The sequence below is a fragment of the Protopterus annectens genome, chromosome 12.part0 (assembly GCF_019279795.1).
Source record: "Protopterus annectens isolate FY-2018-M chromosome 12.part0, PAN1.0, whole genome shotgun sequence".
Taxonomy (NCBI): Eukaryota; Metazoa; Chordata; order Ceratodontiformes; family Protopteridae; genus Protopterus; species Protopterus annectens.
Genome location: NC_056746.1, coordinates 783,151,702 through 783,173,176, shown reverse-complemented (window position 1 = coordinate 783,173,176; position 21,475 = coordinate 783,151,702). Strand labels below are relative to the sequence as shown.

At 38.7% G+C, this 21,475-nt stretch overlaps 1 protein-coding gene across 1 annotated transcript in view; it reads right to left on the bottom strand.

The window, feature by feature from the left end:
* LOC122816799 (cytochrome P450 2K1-like) overlaps positions 1 to 21,475 on the bottom strand; it is a 627,013-nt gene that overhangs the window by 393,044 nt on the left and 212,494 nt on the right. Inside the window, exon 3 of the mRNA XM_044089826.1 lies at positions 14,480 to 14,629. Coding sequence (XP_043945761.1) covers positions 14,480 to 14,629 — 150 coding nt within the window. The remainder of the gene's footprint in view (positions 1 to 14,479; positions 14,630 to 21,475) is intronic.

Genomic DNA, 21,475 nt, shown 5'->3' with positions numbered 1-21,475 from the left:
GGATAATAATGAATTAGTCTCAAAAAAATGACAATAATATCATCAATACAATTAAAATCTCTGTGGAAAAGTGGAATAACATAATATTAACATTTGAAGGTAGACTACAGTTATTAAAAATGGTTTTACTACCCAAGATTCTATATATAACTTTGGCAATACAACTGTTACCAGAAAGGAATATACTCAAAGAAATAAACTCATGCCTAATAAAATTTTTATGGTTTGGCAAAAGAAACAGAATAGCTTTATTACATCATATCAGACTATGAAAACAGTGAGGATTAAACTTTCCTGATATAGAAACATATATAAAAGCATCATTATCTAAAACAATCTCAGATTGGATAAGTCCAAATTATTCTGCAAATTGGAAAGAATTACAAACTGTAATATCAATAAATGAATTTGATTTACAAAACATATTTCAAATAACAGATAAAAACAATTTGCCATGGCACATATTATGTATTAGTATGCAATATAACATAACTAAGTCCACTAAAACTCGAATGATTAATTATTACATTGACTCATTTAGGAAAATTATTAATGCAAATATAGATTTAAAAATCTGGTTTGATCTTTTAACACCATTCATAGATACAAAGAGCTATCCACATAAAATATACAGAGAAACAATTAATTCCTGGAAACAGAATGGATTTGTTTGTTGGTTTCAATGTACCAAAGAACTAAACGTTCTGGATATGTAAACAATAGAAACAACATACAAAATTCCACAACAAGATTGGCGAACTATGCAAAGCATTCTGACGTAGTTGCAAGATTTATGCAGAATAGTTAGTAATTCTTCATTTAAAGAAATACTTACACTTACAAAATACCTATATGAAATCATATATAATGATTATGACATAGGAAATAGTATTTCAACATTTTACAAGATATTGATAAATTATTAAACAACACCCAAATCCTCATATTGAAATTATATAGCAAAATGACACTCATTACAGCTAACTTAAGAACCTAAATCAAATATTTTATTATCAACACAACATGCATCCTTTACACAATACTGGAAAGTTTTTAATTGGAAATGCTTGCACAGAGCATTCTTAACTCCATATAGAATTACTAAAATTAATTCTTCCACAAAGGGAATATGTTGGAGGTGTGAGCAAATACACAATGCAGATTGGAATCACATTTTTTCGACTGTGTTAAAATTAAGCCATTTTGGAATGGCATTAAACACTTTTTACAAGCTTTATTTAATGAATCGTTTAACTTATCTAAAGCTCTAGTATTATTAAATGTGTATGAAGGTCCTCATTTGAATTAGTCAAATATATATCTAGTATGGACAATACTTGCAATTTCAAGGAAGTGTATAACAAGAAGATGGAATACAAACATAATACCGAAGTTGGAAGACTTCTACAGCCTACAGAAAAACACAGCATTGTTGGAAATTAAAATGAAAGAATTAAGGATTCATCCTAAGCCATTTGTTAACAAGCCATGGAAAAAAGTCTTATCATTGATTGACACTTTACAGTAACTGAACAGATACACTCTGATAACTGGATTGTTATACCTATAAAGCAATTGTATATATTGAGCTTTGTTATAGTGTCAGGCTCATGTAAATAGTGTACATAGTTATTTAAGATGTTATATACAAATACTACGGAATTTATTCAACTGTATTTGAAAAATAAAAAAATTTTGAGAAAAAAAAAACAGCTAAAGTGACTGCCCTAAGAAGATGCTGTTGCTAACTTGAGCAATAGCATTATTCAACCCAGCAGTTATCAGCACATATAGTAGCAATTCTTGTGACCCTGAACAACAGAAATACTACTCTAGTAACAATGTCTGTTTCAGCACAGTGTCTGTGGCATAAAAGAGGAGAAAATTGCAAATGGTCAATACTATAACTAAGGTACAGTTAATTATATTTCGATGAAACAACCGAGTCAAAACAAAGAAACAAGTTTATTCTGCAAAGCTTTTGGGTCAAACACCCCTCCTCGGTGCATTATAAAAACAAGTTACACATACATCTTAAATAGGAGTATCACTGAATCACATGTTAGCCAGCTAACCTATCACACATTCTCACCCACCCCCCCGGTATAATTATTGTTTTTGTTGTTTGTTTAAAATCTTTGTAACATAGCTTTATCTTCAGACTTTCTGAATTTCTATAAGAAAATAAAAGTTATTTTCCTATTATTTCCCTCAGTTCAGGCATTGCCATTAAGATTGTCCATTTTTTCAGTATTATTCGTTTCACTACATCTGTATTTAAATTGAAGGTGGTAACATACCTAATTACATTATGTTTCCTTCCTTTTTGTCTAATTTTACTAAATCCATTGGTCTATCCCTAAAAATTGGGCTATATATAACCCTAGTCTCCCATCAGCAACCTCTTTATGTATCTCTTCTACTATCTCAGGCTTATAACCATTCTTTACAAACTCATCCACCATCTCTTTAATCTGTATTTCAAACTTCATATGGTCTGCATTTAATAAACTTGTTCTAATCATTTGTGCCTTTAATATACCTTTAAAAGTATGAGGAGCATGCATGCCACCTCTATTTACATATCTACTGACATGTACTTCTTTCTTATATATACTAGTTTCAATGTTCCCATAATTCTTGTGTAACTCTATATCCATGAACACTCTATTTTCAGACACTGATATTTTAAATTTCAAAAAGCTTGTAGCTGTATTCAGGTATTCCATGTAATCATTTAATTGTTGTGGGGTTCCATTCCAAATTAAAAAAAAAAACAATCATCTATAAAGCTTTGATAAAAACAGACTTTTCTAGTCAAGAGATTAGAATTACTTTGAACGTAATGTTTCTCCCATTCATACAGTACAAGGTTGGCATAAGTATTCACCACAGGGGTACCCATAGCCACCCAACTTTATTAAATACAGACCATGTAAAGTTTGGAATACAGATTAAAGAGATGGTGGATGAGTTTATAAAGAATGGTTATAAGCCTGAGATGGTAGAAGAGATACGTAAAAAAGTTGTTGATGTGAGACTATGTGAATATAGCCCAATTTCTGGCAATAGACCAATGGATTTAGTAGAATTAGACAAAAAAGGAAGGAAAAATAATGTAATTAGGTATGTTACCACCTTCAATTTAAATACGGAGGGAGTGAAATGAATAATACAGAAATATTGGACAATCTTAATGGCAATGCCTAAACTGAGAGAAATAATAGGAGAAAAACCTTTATTTGCTTATAGACATTCGTAAAGTCTGAAGATGAAGCTATGTTACAAAGATTTTAAACAAACAACAAAAACAAGAGGCCCGTCTAGTAAAATAGGTACATTTAAGTCCTTTAATTGCAGCTGTTGTGAAGATATTTATTATTTGTACATCCTCTAACAAAAAAATTATTTATTTTTCACTGTTATGCAAGTTGTAACAGAGTACAAGTAGTATACTTAGCTACCTGTGTAGCCTGACCCTCATTTTATGTGGGAAAGACTATTAGGAAACAAAGGGAATTAATAGTGGAGCACAAATCAGATATTAGAAGAAGTATAGGTACACATGCATTGAGTAAGCACATAATGGATAATGGTCCTAGGCATTATTTTAAATTTAGGGTGATAGATAATGTAAGGGTAAGTGTAAGAGGTGGGGATTTGAATAATATTTTGGAAATAAGAGAATATGAATGGATTGTAAGGTTAAGGACAGATTATGTACCCGGTATTAACAGCATGGCTAGCATAAAGCCTATTTTAATAAAAAACAGAAAGAAGTTTAATTTAATAATAATAAAATAGAAGGGAATATAGAAAAAGAAAGGACTTAATATGTCTTGTGTGAATTAAGTATAGGTTTTTAATCTCATAAGCCAGTGTATTTCTTTGTGCCGGTCCCATAACATTTTGCCAAATCATACACGCAGACAGTACAGATATACATAGATCAGTCGAAGCCCAGGTTAACAATGACTGCCACCAGTACTGTTGGTCAACAGGGTGCTGGCAGAAATTGGGCTACTGTTGGCCAAAGGAGGAGAAGAGGGGGAAGGCATGTCTGAAGGCAGGTAAAAGCTAGGACCGTGATAGTGAGGGTCGGAACTTTGAATGTTGGCAGTATGACTGGTATAGGGAGAAAGCTAGCTGATATCATGGACAGAAGGAAGGTTGGTATATTGTGTGTGCAAGAGACTAGATGGAAGGGGAGCAAGGCTAGGTGCATCAGAGGTGGGTTCAAATTGTTTTATTATGGTGTGGATGGGAGGAGAAATGGCGTAGGCATTATCCTGAAGGAACAGTATGCTAAGAGTGTTTTGAAGGTGAAAAGAGGGTCGGGTAGAGTGATGTTTATGAAGCTGGAAATTGATTGTGTAATGATGAATGTTGTTAGTGCATATGCTCCACAAGTTGGGTGTGCGATGGATGAGAAAGAAAAATTTTGGAGTGAGTTGGATGAAGTGGTGATGACTGTACCCAAGGGTGAGAGATTGGTGATTGGAGCAGATTTCAATGGGCATGTTGGTGAAGGGAACAGAGAGGATGAGGAAGTGATGGGTAGGTATGGTGTTAAGCAAAGGAATGCAGAAGGTCAGATGGTAGTGGATTTTGTGAAAAGGATGGACATGGCTGTGATGAATATGTATTTTAACAAGAAGGAGGAGCATAGGGTGACATACAAGAGTAGAGGAAGATGCACACAGGTGGATTATATCTTATGTAGAAGGGCCAGTCTGAAGGAGACTGGAGACTGTAAAGTGGTGGCTGGGGAAAGTGTAGTTAGGCAGCATAGGATGGTGGTTTGTAGGATGACATTGGTGATCAAGAAGAGGAGGATGAGTGTGAGGGCAGCACCAAGGATCAAATGGTGGAAATTGAAAAAGGGTAATTGTGAGGTGATGTTCAGGGAAGAGATAAGACAGGCACTGGGTGGCAGTGAAGGGTTACTGAATAGCTAGGTAACTACAGCAGAGCTAGTAAGAGAGATGGCTAGAAAGGTGCTTGGTGTGACATCTGGAAAGAGGAAGGAGGACAAGGAGACCTGGTGGTGGAATGAAGAAGTACAGGATAGTATACAGAGAAAGGGGTTGGCGAAGAAGAAGTGGGATTGTCAGAGAGATGAAGAAAGTAGACAAGAGTATAAGGAGATGAGGTGCATGGCAAAGAGAGAGGTGGCGAAGGCTAAGGATAAGGCGTATGAAGAGTTGTATAAAAGGTTGGACACTAAGGAGGTTGAAAAGGACCTGTACCGATTGGCTAGACAGAGAGACCGAGATAAGAAAGATGTGCAGCAGGTAAGGCTGATAAAGGATAATGAGGGAAACATGCTCAGAAGCGAGGAGAGTGTGTTGAGCAGATGGAAAGCGTACTTTGAGGGGCTGATGAATGAAGAGAATAAGAGGGAGAGAAGGTTGGATGATGTGTGGATGATGTGTGAATAGTGAATCATGAAGGGCAGTGGATTACCAAGGAGAAAGTAAGGATAGCTATGAAGTGGATGATGAACGGAAAGACTGTTGGTCCAGATGACATACCTGTGGAAGCATGGAGGTGTTTAGGTGAAATGGCAGTGGAGTTTTTAACTATATTTCTTAATGAAATCTTGGAAAGTGAGAGGATGCCTGAGGAATGGAGAAAAAGTGTTATGGTACCAATTTTTAAGAATAAGGGTGATGTGCAGAGCTGTAGCAACTACAGAGGGATTAAACTGATCAGTCACAGCATGAAGTTATAGAAAAGAGTAGTGGAAACTAGGTTAAGAAGGAAGGTGGTGATTAGTGATCAGCAGTATGGTTTCATGCCAGGAAAGAGCACTACAGATGTGATGTTTGCTCTGAGAGTGTTGATGGAGAAGTACAGAGAAGGTCAGAAGGAGTTGCACTGTGTCTTTGTAGATTTAGAGAAATCATATGACAGGGTGCCTAGTGAGGAGTTGTGGTATTGTATGAGGAAGCCGGGAGTGTCAGAGAAGTATGTAAGAGTGGTACAGGATATGCACAAGGATAGTATGACAGCAGTGAGGTCTGCGGTGGGAGTGACGGATGCGTTTAAGGTGGAGGTGGGATTACATCAAGGATCAGCTCTGAGCCCTTTCTTATTTGCAATGGTGATGGACAGGTTGACAGACGAGATCAGACAGGAGTCCCCGTGGACTATGATGTTTGCAGATGACATTATGATCTGTAGTGAGAGTAGGGAACAGGTGGAGGAGACCCTGGAGAAGTGGAGATATGCTCTAGAGAGAAGAGGAATGAAGGTCAGCAGGACTAAGACAGAATATATGTGTGTGAATGAGAGGGAGGATAGAGGAATGGTGAAGATGCAGGGAGTAGAAGTGGTGAAGGTGGATGAGTTTAAATACTTGGGATCAACAGTTCAGAGTAATGGTGAGTGTGGAAGAGAGGTGAAGAAGAGAGTACAGGCAGGATGGAGTGGGTGTAGAAGAGTGTCAGGAGTGATTTGTGACAGACGAGTACCAGTAAGAGTGAAAGGGAAGGGCTACAAGATGGTAGTGAGACCAGCTATGTTATATGGGTTGGAGACAGTGGCATTGACAAAAAGGCAGGAGTCAGAGCTTGATGTGGCAGAGCTGAAGATGTTAAGATTTGCATTGGGTGTGATGAGAATGGACAGGATTAGGAATAAGTATATTAGAGGGTCAGCCCAGGTTGGAAGGTTTGGAGACAAAGCCAGAGAGGTAACCTGTAAAAACAAAACAGGTCTTCCCCTGCACAGCGTAAGGCAGAAAAGAACTTCGCCCTTTTCGAGCGACTACTCTACTTTTGCCCACAACCTGTAAAAACAAAACGGGTCATTATCTGGTCATTTTAGTATAGACTTTAAAGTAAAGTATTATTTAAGGGTCCTCAGCACTAGCACAAATCTCCCTAGGCTTACCCAAACAAAAAATCCAAGCTTGTTTGCATATACTCCACTTAAACTACAGAACACACTCTAAAACTAAGGCAAACTGCTATAAAATTGTAAAAACAAGCTCCCAAAGCATAGGCATTGAACCTGGTGTTTGTTTAGATGAGATTACTCACCTGCAAGTTAATTATTCAGGAGTTACATCTTGAAACCTGGGCTCTAGTGGCTTAGTGTAAACCCCACACCCCCATTCTATCCCTGTTAAAAAGGTTTGAAATAACCCTTGTCTGGTGCCTTTAATTTCAAATTCCTAGTGCTGTAGGACCTTGTTACTGGCCTCTACCTCCTGAGGTATGTATTAAGCTGTTATTCATTGTTCCTAATAGACTGTTAAATGTCTTTTAGTTGAATTGTGTGATTTAATAGTAACTGATGTAACTCTTTTTTGCTACATAGCTACATAATGCAGTATTGAATGGCATGAATATTGTACTACTTGTTTCTTTAAAGCTAAGTTGTGTCTCTATAGCTAAATGTGTTTGGTAACCAGACTTTAGTATGACAAGCTCTTTGCAGAGCTGTTCATTAGAGTGAAAATTGAGAGCCTTCTGTATATTTTTGAGAAGCAGGATATTCAACATTCAACATTCTTTGACTCTCAGTCATAAGGCACTGTTGCAGTAAAATGCTAATGTGTTATAATGATTTATGCTATATGTAAAGATATGTGAAGATTTTACTAACATAGTTTAGGGGTTTCCTCGGGTAGTCTAATGTTGTTTAAGCTACACAGCTGCTTCTGACTGCCTCTGAAATCAAGCTCTCTCTCTATCCCTCCCAGGTCTTCCCCTGCACAGCGTAAGGCAGAAAAGAACTTTGCCCTTTTCGAGCGACTACTCTACTTTTGCCCACAACCTGTAAAAACAAAACAGGTCATTATCTGGTCATTTTAGTATAGACTTTAAAGTAAAGTATTATTTAAGGGTCCTCAGCACTAGCACAAATCTCCCTAGGCTTACCCAAACAAAAACTCCAAGCTTGTTTGCATATACTCCACTTAAACTACAGAACACACTCTAAAACTAAGGCAAACTGCTATAAAATTGTAAAAACAAGCTCCCAAAGCATATGCATTGAACCTGGTGTTTGTTTAGATGAGATTACTCACCTGCAAGTTAATTATTCAGGAGTTACATCTTGAAACCTGGGATCTAGTGGCTTAGTGTAAACCCTGCTCCTAGGCTTACCCAAACAAAAAATCCAAGCTTGTTTGCATATACTCCACTTAAACTACAGAACACACTCTAAAACTAAGGCAAACTGCTATAAAATTGTAAAAACAAGCTCCCAAAGCATAGGCATTGAACCTGGTGTTTGTTTAGATGAGATTACTCACCTGCAAGTTAATTATTCAGGAGTTACATCTTGAAACCTGGGCTCTAGTGGCTTAGTGTAAACCCCGCTCCTAGGCTTACCCAAACAAAAAATCCAAGCTTGTTTGCATATACTCCACTTAAACTACAGAACACACTCTAAAACTAAGGCAAACTGCTATAAAATTGTAAAAACAAGCTCCCAAAGCATAGGCATTGAACCTGGTGTTTGTTTAGATGAGATTACTCACCTGCAAGTTAATTATTCAGGAGTTACATCTTGAAACCTGGGCTCTAGTGGCTTAGTGTAAAGCCCGCTCCTAGGCTTACCCAAACAAAAAATCCAAGCTTGTTTGCATATACTCCACTTAAACTACAGAACACACTCTAAAACTAAGGCAAACTGCTATAAAATTGTAAAAACAAGCTCCCAAAGCATAGGCATTGAACCTGGTGTTTGTTTAGATGAGATTACTCACCTGCAAGTTAATTATTCAGGAGTTACATCTTGAAACGTGGGCTCTAGTGGCTTAGTGTAAACCCCGCTCCTAGGCTTACCCAAACAAAAAATCCAAGCTTGTTTGCATATACTCCACTTAAACTACAGAACACACTCTAAAACTAAGGCAAACTGCTATAAAATTGTAAAAACAAGCTCCCAAAGCATAGGCATTGAACCTGGTGTTTGTTTAGATGAGATTACTCACCTGCAAGTTAATTATTCAGGAGTTACATCTTGAAACCTGGGCTCTAGTGGCTTAGTGTAAACCCCGCTCATAGGCTTACCCAAACAAAAAATCCAAGCTTGTTTGCATATACTCCACTTAAACTACAGAACACACTCTAAAACTAAGGCAAACTGCTATAAAATTGTAAAAACAAGCTCCCAAAGCATAGGCATTGAACCTGGTGTTTGTTTAGATGAGATTACTCACCTGCAAGTTAATTATTCAGGAGTTACATCTTGAAACCTGGGCTCTAGTGGCTTAGTGTAAACCCCGCTCCGTGAGCACTCGCTTCGCTCGTGCTCGCTCGCCTCCCCTGCCCCCTATTCCCACCCGCCCCAGTACTGTACTTTTATAACCTCAAACCACTCCCCCTACTGTCCACTAACTTCCTGTATCTCACTACCGCCCTCTAAGATCAAACGGAATATGACACCACCCAGGAAGCTTATCACACTAACTCTTTTTCCCCTCCTACTTGTCCCTTACCTAGCTACCCTATATGAAACCTGGTCTTACATAGGCTTCCACCACCCAGGCTACCAAACCAACCCCTCACCCATAATTAACAACAGAGGCCATGACTCAACTCCCTACTCACCCACCTTGTTAGAACTCGAACGCTATGTAATTATCAAACCTACCAATATTAGGCCAAATGATAAACATTACTACAAACTTCTACTCAAAGCCCTCAAATTCATTACCACTCTGAATCACAGACTAGCCACAGATGGTGATATCCACCCCAACCCTGGCCCTTCCCCTCCACTCAATTGTAATTCCACCCTATCCTCCCTCCACTTCTCAATCTAAACTCTAGACCCTTTAACTCTCTTCTGACCTGTCATCTAAACATCAGAAGTGTAAACAATAAGATTCACAACCTACATGCCCTTTTAGCTACTTGTTCCCCAGACCTACTATGTCTCACAGAAACCTGGCTTAAACCAAGTACGAAAGACACACAGATAATCCCACCAGGGTATGATATACTAAGAGCAGACCGAATAACTCGTAAAGGTGGTGGTGTAGCCATACTCTACAATAATACATTACAAATCTCCCTTGCCTCTCCACAACCCCTCCTAACAAACAATGCCGAAATTCTACTTGTAAAACTTCAACCAAACAAACATAAAAGCATAAATATAGCATGTATTTACATCCCCCCAGGCAACAATAATAACAAAACCTTAGAGGACTTTCTCCATTGGTTAACTCAAACTCACCACCAGGAATCCATAGTGTTAGGTGACTTCAACATCGATTGGAATTCCTTCTCATCTAGCTCCCCATCTAGCAGCATAAATCTACATGGCTTTTCTCAGCTCATATCCACTCCTACCAGACTAGGTAAACCCCAAAACAAAGACAGCATCCTGGACTGGATCCTTACTAATAAAGATCCTGACCAGTACTCGGCAGGTACTCACCCAGAGGACATGAGTGATCACTTACTCACCTATGTTATCAAATTCAAGAAAATCACCCCCCTTCTTACAACCATAAAAAAAATCAGGAACAATAATAAATTCAACGCCTCCATTTTTCAAACTGAACTTAAAGCCCACAACTGGACAATACTCAAGTCTCTTCCTCTTGAAGAGGCAGTTATCTACTTCAACACCACCTTCCTCAAGATTCTAGATTCCCATGCTCCAATACGGTCCATTAGAACTAAAACCAAAACCGCACCATGGCTCTCTAAGGAAACCAAATCCAAAATCCTATCTAGAAACAGATGTGGGTCACATGGCGTACCTCTAAAGACCCACACTCCCACCAAACCTTCCGGCAACTTAGAAATGAAACTAAAAGAATGATCTTAAATGATAAAAAAAACTTCTTCCTCCACCTCCAACACAAACACCTTAATAATCCACAAAAATTCTGGGCAGGCTTAAACAAGCTCCTGCACCCAGGCCAGGCAACCACCCCCACTCCAACAACTTGCAAACAACAGTGCCCTGTAAACATTGCTAACACATTCAATAGTTTCTTCACAGAAACTATACAATCCCTGGCCACACAATTCAAACAAACAACCAGCCCACTCCACTACCCATGCCAGCAGAATACTTCAACTACATCAGATCATCTATTTACCTTCGATCCAGTACCCATATCCTTTATAACATCTCTTCTTAAAAAACTAAAACCCACTAAGCTAGCAGCTGACCTTCTCCCAGCTGAGTTTCTGCAAAATGCAGCTGAGGCCATTTCCTATCCCGTCTCCATAATCATAAACCGTACCTTGTCAGAAGCCTTCATCCCCTCCATATGGAAAATGTCCCATATTATTCCTCTCCATAAAGGTGGTAGCTCACTAGAGCTAACCAACTACAGACCTATAGCTATACTCTCACCCCTGGCCAAAATTATGGAAAAGTGTGTCCACAAACAACTGATGGAACACCTCACCAAAAATAAAATTCTAGCTAACTCCCAACATGGCTTCAGGCCAAATCACAGTACCACATTAGCCCTACTATCCTTTTCTAATACCATCAATAACTTCAGAAACAATAATAAACTATCATCTGCTCTTTTCTTAGACCTCTCCAAGGCCTTTGATATGGTGAACCACATTCAACTCCTCCATACATTAAAAACTATCACTCAGCAATTCCACGCTGAAATGGTTCCAATCCTACCTGTCCAATAGGCAACAGGCTGTTCTATGGCAGGACAAATTATCTACATGCCTACCTGCTACACTTGGAGTTCCCCAAGGATCTATTCTTGGCCCTCTTCTCTTCACCATCTTTGTTAATGACCTGCCCACAATCACCCCCATGCCACATGCATTCAATATGCAGATGATTCGACTATCATCAGCACTGCCTCCAACCTGGCAGACCTCACTGCTTCAACCCAAGACACCTTCAACCTAATAGAAAAATGGTTCTCAAGTCGACAACTAGTTCTCAACCCCAACAAAACAAAACTACTTACTTTCTCACCCACTAACAAGACTCTTCCCCACCTTCTCTATTACATCCTCCAATGGAATCACTATATCACCAGAAGCTCACACAAAGCTATTAGGTGTTACCATTGATAACTCCCTTAAATTTGACACCCATTTCAATCTTACCATCAAAACAGTCAATAAAAAGCTTGGCTCTCTCTATAAAGTAAAACACTTTCTCACTCCTCACGCTAAAATTACAATTGCCAGCACACACCTACTATCAACCTTTTTATGCCTCCCCTCTTTACAAACCTAAACAAGACAACCCTTAACAAACTTGCTTCTTGTTACAATCACATAGCTAGATTTGCCACAAATTCCACCTTTAGAATGCACCACTGCACTAACTTGAAGCAACTAGGGTGGTTAGAGTTTTCCAGCCAACTCCATTTCAACCAACTCAAAACGGCTCACCAGATACTGTATCACCCAGAGAAAACACCAGCTCTGAAAAACATCATTCACCCCTATATTAACCTGCAATCTTTACGCTCCTCCAATAAGATCTTAGCTCAAACTACCAAAGCCAATAATTCTGCTGGGGATTCTCTATTCTCAAACTTTGTAGGTAAAATGTGGAACTCCCTACCGACCATGCTCACCTCAGAACCCTCACTTCTACAATTCAAAAAAAAGCTTAAACCCCATCTCAATACTCTCTGGCAATGTCCCTGTTCCAAACCTGATTAACCACTATCATTTACCCTTCTCTTACCTCACTATCCTTAACCGCTTTTTAACAAGGTGCCTCGCCTTTGTAACTGACCTATGTTTTTTTTTTTTTTTTTTTTTTTATATGCTGCTGTTATTTTTTTCCCAAGATGTGATGTATCTTTATATTGTATTTAGAACTCCACTATCTTCCTTTTTTGCATTAACAATGTTCATATGTCTGTTATGTACTTGGAGCTTTTCTCCCCGGGCCTCCGCTGAAAATGGACATGTATCCAGTCGGACTTTCCCGGTTAACAAATGTAAAATAAATAAAAATAAAAAAATTATGTTGGTTTGGACATGTGCTGAGGAGGGATGCAGAGTATATTGGGAAAAAGATGCTAAGGATGAAGCTGCCAGGTAACAGGAAAAGAGGAAGGCCTAAGATAAGGTTTATGGATGTGGTGAGAGAGGACATGCAGGTGGTTAATTTGACAGAGCAAGATGCAGAGGACAGGAAGAAATGGAAACAGTTGATCTGCTGTGGTGACCCCTAATGGGAGCAGCCAAAAGAAGAAGAAGAAGATAATAATTATACCGGGGGGTGGATGGGAGAGAATGTGTGATAGGTTAGCTGGCTGACATGTGATTCAATGATACTCCTATTTAAAACGTATGTGTAACTTGTTTTTATAATGCACTGAGGAAGGGTGTTTGACCCGAAAGCTCTGCAGAATAAACTTGGTTCTTCGTTTTGACATTGCATAAAAGAAAAGAGACAGAAGTGAATAAGATATGGAATGCTGACAGTTTCTGGGAGAGAAGATTCAGATAAATCATAGGTTTTGCCAGTAGGCCATATGCAGCATATAGTATAAGGAACAAATTTGCTACCTTTGAGTCTGAGATTTTAAAGCATTTAAAGATGTATTCAGAAACTGAGATATGGTTTTAAATCACATTCACTAGTTTCATAATGATCTGTGAATGCAAGACAAAGTCTTTTATGATGAAAGCACTCATAAAGAAATAAACAGGATTATTTAAACTTGCAGAAGGATCAGTGTGAATATTTATTTTTTTGTTTTTCAGTGGTCAAGAACAGTATTTAAGTTGAAGCTAGAAGTATAGCTTACAAGTCAGTTGGATTGCAGTCACATAAATTTGCTGGTACCATCAAGGATCATAGAACCTTACAAGCTCACCTTTCTATGTTTTTTGACTGTATAAAACCTTGGATTAAACATGTGGTATTGTGTTTTGGTTCCACTCTAATATTGCAGATTTTAGTTCTGCATCAGTCATTTGTCACAAACATCCATAAAAATAAATATATGTAAATAAATGTGCATATTCCATCTATGTCTATGATGATGATATGAAATTCATCTGGAGAATCACCTTTATTATAGTCCTAGCATTAAAGATTTGGAAAGCAAACCTTAGTGGAAACATTGGCTTTGGATTGGAAAATCTATCTTCATGGTTTATTGTGTTACTACTTTGCACACACAATTTTAATCAAAGTTATCCATTTCTTTGTGATGCTGGACATCAGCTTACCATTTCATTTGCTTCCTGAAATTATGTTATATCATATTATACTATTATTATATTACTGTATGGATATAATGAAGTGTTTTATGCTTTACATGTTTTAATATTGCTGACAGGATATTTTACCATTTCAGCTGGGCTGTACTATATTGTCATTATATAGATGTGCTCACATTCAGTCCCAATTTCTATATTTCAAAATTTGAAACTGTAATTTTCTTTCTTCTTGACCTAATGTTATTATATAATTTTTTGTTTTAGTCTTTCCAGTTAGGTATATTCATGGTGATGTTCAGTTATAAAAAAAAAAAACAGTCACTCACCTTTGTAAGACTTTAAAACCTCTATAAGGTATGTTGTCTCTTCCACTATTCTGTCTGCTATGGTTTTCTTTCCCATTCCAAAGTCCCTCAGTGTAGTTAAGGTGAACCTTCTCATTTGCTTCCAAGATTCTCCACGACCAAAACTCAAACCTCAAATAACCAAAACATAAATATAAACTATGTGAACTATTCATAAATCTCTTTATGTACAGAGAATAATCAGCAATTATTAAATACACCCTGTTGAAGCAGAATTAATATGTTTAATGCACACTTACAAGGCTTATCCTCATTATGTGTAAAGAGTTTGATAAAAGCTACTGAAATTATTTTCCAGTTAATGGCTTAACCAGTTAAAAACAAGCACAATGTAACTTAGAAAAAAGAGTGTCAGTCCTTGCAGATTTTAATTATTACTCTGTATTTGTTTACCAGGAATGGTGCACTGGTCAGATCCAAAGAGGCTGACATTTTTTTCCCATAAGGCATGACTCCCATTCCTGCTGTCATCAAAGGTTCACTAACAGAATGGATTCAGGAAGTTATATGCTTTAAGCAATGTGTTTTTCAGAAGGTGAGGGGCGCTTATGTACTTTTCTGGTTATGTCTCATTATTACAAGTTGCATTGATTTCAGATTTGATTTTAAATAATGTACATGAGGGAAAATAGCCTTCTGAATGGGGGTCATGAGGAGATTTACCCTCCCAACAAAAAATAAAGAGTTTTGTATTTTAATTAGAAAGACTGGTTCTGCTTTCATTGTGACAGGATTTTCTAATTCAGGGCTGTGGGTGCAATGAAATAGTCTGCGATCTGCAGTGTTACAATTTGGATCCATGTTAACTGGTTTTATATGTACAGCTTTTGGCAGCATATTATTTAAAAATAACAAAGAAAAATGCAGAACACTGACTCAAAGCATCAAAGACTAACTATTGAAGTAAGTAAATATAAACAAAAAGGTAAATTCATAAGAAAAATTTATTTTGAGGAATAGACGTTTGTAATATGCCCATATACAATAACACAGATGCTTTATAACAAGACTTTATCAAGAAAGAAATAAAAAGTAAAGAAAGAGGAAAATAAAGTGTTATGTATAGATGTTAGTGGTCTGCTACATGAAGGACAAGTTAGTTAGACAATCTTTTAACGATTTTTAAAAGGATTTGTGAGGTTTGGGAACCTGATGGACTGTGAGAAGGGAGTTCCAGGCTTTAGGGGAATGCATCTGAAATCTGTGACTCCTCTTATTTTCCTGCTTCTTGATAGGGTTTATACAGTGCCATGTACATCGCATATATGTTGAAGGTACTAAATAAAGCTGTGTAGACTAGATAATAGCTGAGATTTGTTAGTGCCACAATATTTAAACAAAGATTGTTAAAATGGGGTCATGTGAAATGTCTGTTGGGGGGGTACACCACTGTAATTCTTACTATCACTCACTACAGAGAGTAATTCTGGGACCTGTGAGGGCAAAACTATAGACACACATTTATACAGCTAGTGTCCCTTGTGTTAAATAGGATTAATGGAGAGTTAGCATACTTGGGACAATAAACTGGAGGGCTAGAAGTAGTGAACTCCTAGCAATATCCATACATTACACTGTGACTGAGACAAAGTTTGGCAATGACTGACTTTCATATAAAGAAGATAATTATCGCACAACATAATTTGCTTGTGACTGTTATCTGAAAGAGCTGTACTCTACATACCACCAGGTAAAAAGCTTATTAGAAGAAATTATTTGCTGAATACCTGCAATGCAACTGTTTCAAATCTGTTTTATGGGGTCAATTGGAACACCCATGCATACTGTTATAACTAATCTTGAAATGTGTTGTTCATGACTAACCAACATATTTTGTAAAACCTCAACACCATAGGACATCCCATGCCAACCCACTTACAACTGCTTAAAACTGGTTTAATCACTCTGTTTCTATCAGCCACTGTTCTGCCTAGCAATAAAATAATCAACCTTGCCAAGTCTCAAACCCAGAGCCATGTACACCATAGTCAGAGCAATGCACCACTACACCATTTGAGTTATAAGAATTGGTGATGCTTTTTCAAACATATCATGCAGTAGAGTCATTCAACAGTAGGGAAAAGATTCCATAGAATCAGTCAGGGTTTGTATTTATACATATACACATGTATGTATGGAGATGCATATATATATATGGCAAAATATATACATAATATAAACAGAGATATACATATAAAATTTATACAACATAAACATATATATATATATATATATATATATATGTGTGTGTGTGTGTGTGTGTGTGTATATATATATATATATATATATATATATATATATACTCATAACATGTAGTGGAGCCATACCTCAGGACCATACTTATCAACCTCTTAGTGCAAGAAATCTGGCCAAAGGCTGTCCAAATGGGGGGAAAATGGGCCGAAACTAGGGACATAGACAGATATCACTACAGTTGAGAGTTATGTCAACCATATAACAACTATCAGACTTAAAATCAACCAGAAAAGCCATGTCCACACAAACCCTGTTAAACTAGCATTAATTCAACTGTATAACAGCAATACTTACATTCTGTCCTTATATCTGGATCATTCTCCCGCGGTATGTTGGGCTGTATCCACAGTTTGTGTTGTAAGAGGTGTTTCCAACTACCCTCTGTGATGCTACTGTTCACACACCTCCATGAAGTCCTCTTCACAGGCAAGGAAAAGGGCAAGGTCCACATGAAGTTATCAATTATAGAAGTGTGTTGCCATGCCATTGGCTATAGGAACAACACAACAGCTGTTCTGCATGCACTTAGCAAGTAGGGGACACTAGTTGGTGCACAGGTCATCAGCTGCTCAGGAGCATTACCTACAAAAAGCAAGCTGCTGCTTATGCAAAACAGATGTATACCCTACATCTGAGAAAGAGAGAGAGAGACACACACACACACACACACACACACACACACACACACACACACACACACACACACACACACACACACACACACACACACACAGACCAAGAAACAAGCTACACATAATGGATTACAACCAACCATACTTGGAAAAAAAAGGTATGTCAAACTAGTAAGCATGTAATAGAATGCAGTAGTGGGTATGTAATAATGGGAAATAGGAAGTACAACAAATATGTCTTGCAAGACTTGCTGTACTGATACATTGCTGATCAGAACCTATGGCCATAGCAACTGGGTCTATCTGCAGTGACATAAATCACAGCTCAGGCCCCTGAGTCACCCCAGGAAAAGATGGTTCACATATGACTACTACTGGAGTGTGTGTGTTGAACAATACTGTGACACTTTTAGGCCATTTACTGGGATGTCATAGATATCCATATATTAATTGTGATTACATCTATGATATACATGTCTGTCACAGAAATGTGAGAGACCTATACAGGGTATTTGCATAGTGAAATACTGTTGCAGATGTGTGTGTTGAACTGCATGTGATATACTGAGCTCATACCATTCAACTGTCCAGTGTTAAGCACATTGACCATATGTGTGCCAAATATTTGTAGTCATTTACTCATAGAGTAGTATTATGTCTGGCAAATCTTTGGAAACCTGTGAAGACTGACATTACAACACCTCCTTCTCTTTCTTTTGGCTGTTCCCATTAGGGGTTGCCACAGTGGATCATCTGTCTCCATTTCCTCCTGTCCTCTGCATATTGCTCTGCCACACCTCTATCACCACATCCATACACCTTATTGTAGACCTTTCTCTTTTCCTCTTACCTGGCAGCTTCATTCTTACCATCCGTTTCCCAATATACTCAGCATCTCTCCTCAGCACATGTCCAAACCAACATAATCCCACTACTCTCTGGCATGGTCTCCAAACCGTCCAACCTAGGCAGACCCTCTAACATACATATCCCCAAACCTGTCCACCATCATCACACCCAGTGCAAATCTTAACATCTTTAACTCTGCCACGTCCAGCTCTGACTCCTGCCTTTTTGTTAATGCCACTGTCTCCAACCCATATAACATAGCTGGTCTCACTATCATCTTGTAGCCCTTCCTCTCACTCTTAATGGTACTCATCTGTCACAAATCACTCCTGACACTCTTCTCCACCCTCCCCATCCTGCCTGTACTCTCTTCTTCACCTCTCCCCCACAGGTGTCATTACTCTGAACTGTTGATCCCAAGTATTTAAACTCACCCACCTTTGCAAACTCTACTCCTTATATCCTCACCATTCCTCTATCCTCCCTCCCATTCACACACATATATTCTTTCTTAGTCCTGCTGACCATCATTTCTCTTCTCTCTAGAGCATATCTCCACCTCTCCTGGGTCTCCTCAACCTACTCTCACTACAGATCACAATGTCATCTGCAAACATCACAGTCAATGGGGACTCCTGTCTGATCTTGTCTGTCAACCTGTCCATCAACACTGCAAATAAGAAAGGGCTCAGAGCTGATCCCTGATGTAATCCCCCCTCCACCGTAAATGCACCTGTCACTCACATTGCAGAACTCACCACTGTCACACTACCCTTGTACATATCCTGTAACACTCTTACAGATGTCTCTGCTACTCCTGACTTCCTCATACAATACCTCAACTTTTCTCTAGGCACCCTGTCATATGCTTTCTCTAAGTCCACAAAGATACAACGCAACTCCTTCTGACCTTCTCCATACTTCTCCATCAACACTCTCAGAGCAAACATCACATCTGTAGTGCTCTTTCCTGGCATGAAACCATACTGCTTATCACTAATCCTCACCTCCCTTCTTAACCTAACTTCCACTACTCTTTCCCATAATTTCATGCTGTGACTGATCAATGTTATCCCTCTATAGTTACTACAGCTTCGCACATCACCCTTATTCTTATAATTGGTAATCAAGCACATTTTCTCCACCTCTCACACATCCTCTCATTTTCCAAGATTATATTAAACAATCTGGTTAAAAAAGACCACTGCCATTTCTCCTAAACACCTCCATGCTTCCACAGGTATGTCATCTGGACCAACAGCTTTTCTATTCTTAATATTCTTCATAGCTATCCTTACTTCCTCCTTGCTAATCTGCTGCACTTCCTGATTCACCATACCCACATAATCCAACCTACTCTCTCTCCCATTCTCTTCATTCAACAACCCCTCAAAGTACTCTATCCACCTGCTCAACACACTCTCCTCACTTGTGAGTATATTCCCTCATTATCCTTTATCACCCTTATCTGCTGCACATCCTTCATAGATCAGTCCCTCTGTCTAGCCAATTGGTACAGGACCTATTCTCCATCCTTAGTGTCCAACCTTTCATACAGCCCTTCATACTCCTCATCCTTAGCCTTTGCCACCTCTCTCTTTGCTATGCACCCCATCTCCTTATACTCCTGTTTACTTTCTTCATCTCTCTGACAACCCCACTTCTTCTTCACCAACCTCTTTCTCTGTTTACTCCCCTGTACTTCCTCATTTAAGCATCAGGACCCCTTGTCCTCCTTTCTCTGTCTAGATGTCACACCAAGCACATTTCTAGTCATCTCCCTTACTAGATGTCCTGTAGTTACCTGGATATTCGGAATCTCTTTACTGCCACCCACTGCCTGTTTTAACTCTTCCCTGAACTCAGCATCATAATCACCCTTTTTCAGTTTCCACCATTTGATTCTGGGTGCTGTCCTCACACTCCTCCTCCTCCCCCTCTTGATCAACAACGTCATTCCACAGACCAACATTCCATGCTGCCTAACTACACTTTTCCCTGTCACCAATTTACAGTCTCCAATCTCCATCATACAGGCACTCCTGCACAGGAGATAATCCACCTGTGTGCATCTCCCTCCAATCTTGTATGTCACCCTATACTCCTCTGTCTTGCTAAAATATATATTCACCATAGCCATGTAAATCATGTTTGAAAATTGCGCCACCATCTCACCTTCTGCATTCCTTTGCTTAATACCATACCTACCCATCACTTCCGCATCCCCTCTGTTTCCTTCATCAACATGCCCACTGAAAGCTGCTCAAATCACCACTCTCTCAACCTTGGGTATAGTCATCACCACTTCACTCAACTCAATCAAAGATTTTTCTGTCTCATCCATCGCACACGCAACTAGTGGAGCATATGCACTAACAACAGTCATCATTATGCCATACATGTCCAACTTCATTAACATCACTCTATCTGACACCCTTTTCACCTCCAAAAACACCCGTGCCATACTTTTCCTTCAGGATAACCCCTACACCATTTCTCCTCCCATCCACACCATGATAAAACTATTTGGACCTGACTCTGATACACCTAGCCTTACACCCCTTCCATCTGGTCTCTTGCACACACAATATATCAACCTTCCTTCTGTCCATCATATCAGCTAGCTCTGTCCCCATACCAGTCATACTGCCAACATTAAAAGTTCCTACCCTCACTAACACACTCCTAGCCTTTCTCCTCTCTTCCACCCATATGAGCATCCAACATCCTCCAGGGTATGTCTGTAAATGCAAAGGCTGCTGTGCTATCAAATGACATAAGTGTGTTACAGCAATATTAAGAAAGTGTCGCTAATTTTGGCCCATCACCCCCCATGTATGTGTGGCATCCTACAGATGTCCTGCTCTAACAGATTGACAGGAATGACTGAGCGGCAAGATTGTAAATACAGTGTGCCATACTGACATAGAACAGAAATGTATATCAGGTATTACCTATGCACATCTATCTATGAGTAGGTGTACCTGACTCCCTCATAAACAACAGACATAGGATGCAAAATGTCAGGTAAATAAGCTGTACATGTTGTGCACATGTGTAATCTCAGTTTCTGTGCATCCAACAGAGTTAAATTTCTACAGCTACTCGTTGTTGCATTGCCCTGACACAGACATGGGTACTAGAATAAGCATGATTATCAGGTTGAAATTTCAGAGGTGTTCAACTGTGTTATGACCTTGTGTCCATGCCTACTACAAAC